The 6,000-nt window shown below is 41.7% G+C and overlaps 1 protein-coding gene across 1 annotated transcript in view; it reads left to right on the forward strand.

Moving 5' to 3' along the window:
* The window catches only part of ppap2d (phosphatidic acid phosphatase type 2D), a 38,621-nt gene extending 35,489 nt beyond the window's left edge, over nucleotides 1-3,132 (forward strand). Inside the window, exons 5-6 of the mRNA XM_073837887.1 lie at nucleotides 1,491-1,667; nucleotides 1,764-3,132. Coding sequence (XP_073693988.1) covers nucleotides 1,491-1,667; nucleotides 1,764-1,865 — 279 coding nt within the window. The 3' untranslated portion in view covers nucleotides 1,866-3,132. The remainder of the gene's footprint in view (nucleotides 1-1,490; nucleotides 1,668-1,763) is intronic.
* Nucleotides 3,133-6,000: the final 2,868 nt, after the last annotated feature.

Below are 6,000 nucleotides of genomic sequence, written 5' to 3' on the forward strand. Positions count from 1 at the left end.
CAACCTGGGTTTGAGTCCCACTCGGAGGTCAGCTAGTAAGAGCTGCGCAGGTAAACCTTACTTCCCTGATCTCAAGAGGCGCACTAGCAACTGACTCTAGAGGCTGTGGTCGTTTACATGCTTGTTAGTGTGCCCACCTCCCATGCCCATGACCTGGGTTTAAATTCCACTCGGAACAAGAACGAGGTGGGGCAGTTAAGACCAGAGGGGTTACTAGGTGCCGTGACCAGTGTTGGAGTGAGGTTTAGGGGGTAAGTGTAATGGAGGCCAGCTGAACCTCACTCCCCTGATCTCAAGAGGGGCACTAGTGACTGATGCTAGAAGCTGAGGTCTTTAGCATATTTGTTAGCATGCCCACCTCCCATGCCAACGACCTGGGTTCGAGTCTCATTCAGGAAAAGAACGAGGCAGGGCAGTTAGGACCAGAGAGGTTGCATTGGTGTCATGACCCAGATGGGAGTGAGGGTAACGGATGCCAACTGGTAAGAGCTGAGCAGGTAAACCTCACTTCCCTAATCTCAAAGGCGCATTAGTGACTGACACTAGAGACTGTGGTCTTGCACACTTGTTAGCATGCTTGCCTCCCATGCCACTGACCTGGGTTTGTGTCCCACTCGGTAAAAGAACGAGGCGGTAAGGTTTGGACCGGCAGGGTTAAATTAGTATATATCAGGGCTGGACAACTTCGGTCCTTGAGGGTCACTGTCCAGCAGAGTTTAGCTCCAACCCTAATCAAACACACATACCTATAGCTTTCTAGTGATTTTAAAGACATTGATTAGCTTGTTTAAGTGTGTTTTGATTAGGGTTGGAGGTAAATTCTGCAGGACAGTTGCCCACCAGGATCAAAGTTGCCCAGCCCTGTTAAATAGTCTTTGATGAAGAAAGCTTGACTCACAACTGATTTTGATTTGGTTTTAGTAAGTTTCTAAGATAACAACAGGATACTCTAATAAAAAAAGCACACAGAAATGTTGATATACGATATTACATTTTTAATTACACAGAACATTTTTAGCAGGCTTGTTGCAGTGTATTCTGGAATTGTCCACTCTATTGCCTTGGAATTTGACAGAGACAAGATAACTTTATAATTACGCTTCTTAACAGACTTCGTGTGAAGACTGCTCACCAGATATGAGTAGTTCACTAGATTTGAGAAGCAAACTTTGGTAAAACCTTTTAAAATCTTCCACTGCTAGGGTAGAGATACTGACTTTGTCCTTAGGCTATTTACAATAACAAACTAACACTATTGGCCTCTTTGAACTAAAATAAGCACAGTATTTAGTCTTTCAATGATTGTTTATCAGGTTTATCAGATTTAGCTAACTTCCAAGCGATTTTTCTGGAAATGTGTCATTAGAAGTTTAGCCACGTCAGACACACATACATATACAAACACACTCTGTAAGCTTTATTTATCAGTCTGTACACAGTTTTATCAGCTGTTATGTTAATCATTCTTAAAACTTCCTTTCTTTCTGCAGTTTTACCTGCAGGCAAGGTTGTCATGGCGAGGGGCGCGGCTCCTGCGACCGTTGTTGCAGTTCATGTTGGTGATGTTAGCAGTGTACACAGGACTCACTCGCATTTCCGACTACCGCCATCACCCCACTGACGTCCTGACCGGCTTCCTGCAAGGAGGACTGACCGCATACTGGGTGGTAAGAATCACGTCACCACATGCTCTAGATTACCGTTATTATAAAGCTGGGAGTGTAAGGTACTTTTTATCTGCTCACTTTATCATTTTCTTACAGGCCTTTTATATTTCGTCCATGTTTAAAACGTCTCGTCCAGACATGTCTCCAACAAGCTTGTCTCTGGAGAGTCCCCTGTCCAGCCAACAAACCGTCTGCTAACAGAGACACCTGAGAGACACAGGGAAAGTGAAAATGGGAGTGATCGAGCGAAGTGCGGGAATGAGACAAAGAACTTTGAAACATGCTCATGTCTTGACAAATCCTCACAGAGAACCATTTCCTGTGCACTCTGAGAGAAGAAGAGTTATATATACACATATACAGTACATAAACGTCTAACCCTTCAACAAACCCGTCCGCAATGTATCAACCCTCCATAGATAAATGATATTTTTATATAAAAAAGTTTATCCTTTATATTTTTGAAATATGTTATAGTTGAAGCTGCTAATAATTGTTGTTTTATAATTTGTCACCTGTAGTCCAGGCTCAGAGATTCACACGTCACAGTGATTAAAGTGATTTAACTTTATGTGTAACTCAACATGTCAAGCTTTTGGCTCATGTTGACTGTTGGAGGCCCAGTCCGATGAACTTCCATTGGACAAAAATGGACCAATCACAACATCGCTTTGGCCTCAGACCACACCCCCTTGTGTTTGCTATTGGACCTGGCTAGACCACTGTTCTGGTGCGCTGTTGCACAATCATAGCGGTGCTGATTGTAGACACCCTCTGTTTATGAAAGCACAGATTTGATGCTAATGCTATTAAGCTTGTGTTGTATTAAGGTGGGCTAAACTCCATGTTTGTACTAACCACTTTCACTGCATGAGTGAGACTGAAAGGAGGTTCGAGCCGACAACCTCCTCACCCCCTCTCCGCATAATGAGGGCTTGAATCCTGCCCTAAACGCTCAGTGGATTGGGGGTCTATACCTGTGTACCCTTTACTACTCATAGCACTTGAATTACACTATGGAATCGTCTAATTACTACAGATAATATTTTATATTTTGTCTTCTTTAATCAGTGTTTTACTTTCTTCCTGCGGTCAGTGCCATTTGTGTTCGTCTTTATGTGTGTGAGTGTGTGCGTGTGTGTGTGTGTTTTCCCCCAAATTATAATTATTCAGAATGAATGTAAATAAATCATTTTATAAACGATCCAGATTTTCAGAAGTATTAGCATCGGTTCTCGTTACGTGTTTATATATGTTTTTTATCGTTCGTGTTGATCAGGTACGCAGAGGTGTTATTTGCTAATTGTTAAAGAGACTAGTGACTGAGCCACAGATTGTCAGAAAGCTATATTCTACTTATTTAGTTTCATTTCATTTGTTGGTTTTCCCTGTGAAAAGCCTGTGTGGCTGAAATAACCACTGTATTAATAAACCAAACCAATAAAATGAATGTTCAATCTTTGTATCTCATTTTCTCCTCTTCTATAATGACAGAACTAACCGCACATCCACCCACACGCACTAATATACACAACCCCGATGAGGAAAGCTGCAGTAAAATAGCTGATAAACACACCTGTGACTGCACATCCATTGGCTTTTATATTAAAAACATTAACATAGTAAATTGCTATGTTGCTCAGTGACTGTAACAGCCTAAAGAACATTCTATATTCGCTAATGAAATACATTAGCTGGCAGCAGAATTATTATTAATAAACATCATGAAACTCTAGATAGTGCAGTCTAAGTTCTAACTCAATCTGACATAATGACATCATTATTCACATGGCGCAACTTAAATACTTGGCTATTGCTTGCTGTTGCAGTGGTAGTGTACTTTAGAAACCCTCCACTTCCCCAGCTCCACCTGTATAGATCTGCTATGGGGTGACTTCATGTATGCTATATGGGGGGTTATTTTATGTTAAATGTGCCACAGCAGTATTACTTCCATGCTCACAGCTCATGTCTTTTACACCAAGACCAAACACATTACCATTGCCACATTACCATGCTAAACTCTCAGAGACTTGTCATGACAGATGTATTTGTGTAAATGTTAATTTATTGAATCTTGGTGTGTTTTTTCATATTGGTGTGTCATTGTACTACGCCTTGCATTATCTGCACCAGCTGCACGTCTAAACCGTTGGAGCTCGTTCTGTAGGTATGCAGGTGTGCAACGTAAACACATTCCCCAACATTTGACTCGTGACTTTGACCTATGATTCTAATTACAACCAGGGATTTACTCCAAGTTTAAGTACAATTTAGCCAGCAAGAATTTTCTTGGTACATGCAGCACTTACTCTTGACAAGAGTTGCCCGATTTACAGTTCTCCACCACTTTTTTTTGAGCATGAAGCAGACATATAAATACATAAGCCTCCCATTCATTTCTAGTAGTAAATAAATTAGTGGTGTCAAAATTAACGTGTTAAAGCAGGTGATTAATTTTTTCAGTTTAATATTTTAATTTAACGTCAAGTTCAGCAGCTGCCGCTTTTAGCAGCCAAAATAGCCTAATAATCAGCTGCTGTGATGTCTGTTAAGCAGAGAGAGAGAGAAAAAAAGAGGAAATCAATAACTTCTGTAGTTTTAAGCTTTATCTTTATTTAATTCTAAATTTAGTCAGTTTAGATAACTTTATTAAATTAGGCTATATTTTCTTGCTGAAGGGCACAGGTAGCTATATGACATTTATTATAATGGGTTTATGTGAAGATTGTTTTTTAAGTTCACTGACGGCTGAAGGTCTGGAACTCATGGCAGCTTTCATTGAACAAGTCCCGCCCATAAGACCGTTTGATCGACATGTCAAACAACCAATCACAGTTCGTTTCGTTCAGCGTCACGTTTCTGTGCGTGGAAATGCCGCCACAACAACAGACTGGCGTGCAACAAGTCAGTCATTGAAATAACCAGCATTGAAAGATAACGAAGAAGAGGGAGAACAAGCAGTAAGTCAGTAATTTGTTCGCGAACGTCGCATATGTGTATAACAACAATGGCGTCTGCATAAGCACATTTTAGCAAAACGCCGGGTAAATCAGTCTGCGCTTTGTTTCCCGGCGGACCGAAAATAAACGCGACACTCGCGTCTTCCGGAAATCCGGTCAAATTCAACTAATCAGATGACGACTTCAACATTCCTGAAGTGTTTCCAGTTAAGTGTACCATATGCATCAGAAGTTTAGCCAACGTTCCGTGGGCGAGACGTCTGAGGCTGAGACTAATCTTTACTTAATATCCTATTGATTTTGGCATATAAGAAAAACAATAATTTTGACCCATGCAATGTATTGTTGACTATTGCTACAAATATACCTGTGCTACTTACAACTGGTTTTGTGTTCCAGGGTCATATCTTCAGTTTTTATTATATTTTTAATTAAATAAATACCGCCTTGGAGAGCATCAGACACTTCGTATCAAAAATCTTATCAACCCCAAACTTCTAAAATCTATTTCTCTAGAATACACGGCTATATCTCAATGGCTGTTGATGGGGAAAAAATGCTTTTTGCTGCCAGAAAGCATAGCTACTACATCTACAAGCAGGGGCTTGTAGCTAACTGCTAATGCTAGCAAGCCAAACCTTGACCCCTTGAGTACCACAAAACAAGCAATACAAGGCTGACTCACAAACAGTCCTAGAAACACTGGCCTTTGAACATTGCTCCCATCTGCTCTAAAAACTCTCATGGCTCTTTGCTTTATCGGACGAAAGTTTAAACCTTAAACTTCAACTCAAGATGCTAGAGTGCAGAAATAATGAAACATTTATGTAAACACCAGCTCTTTTGAGGAAACTAGTTTAACATTAGACATCCAAACCCTCCAGTTCTCTCTCAGCCCCTCGTTTCCCTCTCCCTCCCTCTCTCTTTTTAGAGTGCAGTGGAGCGCATTGGCTGTTTCTGGGGTCATGCTACCATTGCGATTCCTGGCCAGATAGAAGCTGGCAAAGTGCAGAGGAGGAGGCTTTGCTTTTCCTTCTCTTTTTTCATTTCCAGTGTACTTCCAGACGCAGTGAGCATAAAAGCCAGCCAAGATCAGAGTGAGCAAAGGAGAGATAAAGCAATTGAGAGTGAGAGAGAGAGGGAGCGAGTAGCAGTAAAGGCATGAGCGGAGGTGCGGAATGAGGGGCGAGAGGGGGGCGGGGCTCTGTGGTTGGCTGCTGGTGTGGCGCAGGGAGGTGTCGGGGGCTCTGGGTGTGGGGCGCTGGGGTGGGAAGGAATGCGGCCGTGGTTTGGGGGCTGTTTTGTTTTACAATGTTGTTACCAGGGAACATATTTTATACCTGACGTGTAGTATGCATGTTCCATAACGT

This window comes from Garra rufa, chromosome 1 (genome assembly GCF_049309525.1).
Source record: "Garra rufa chromosome 1, GarRuf1.0, whole genome shotgun sequence".
Classification (NCBI taxonomy): Eukaryota; Metazoa; Chordata; class Actinopteri; order Cypriniformes; family Cyprinidae; genus Garra; species Garra rufa.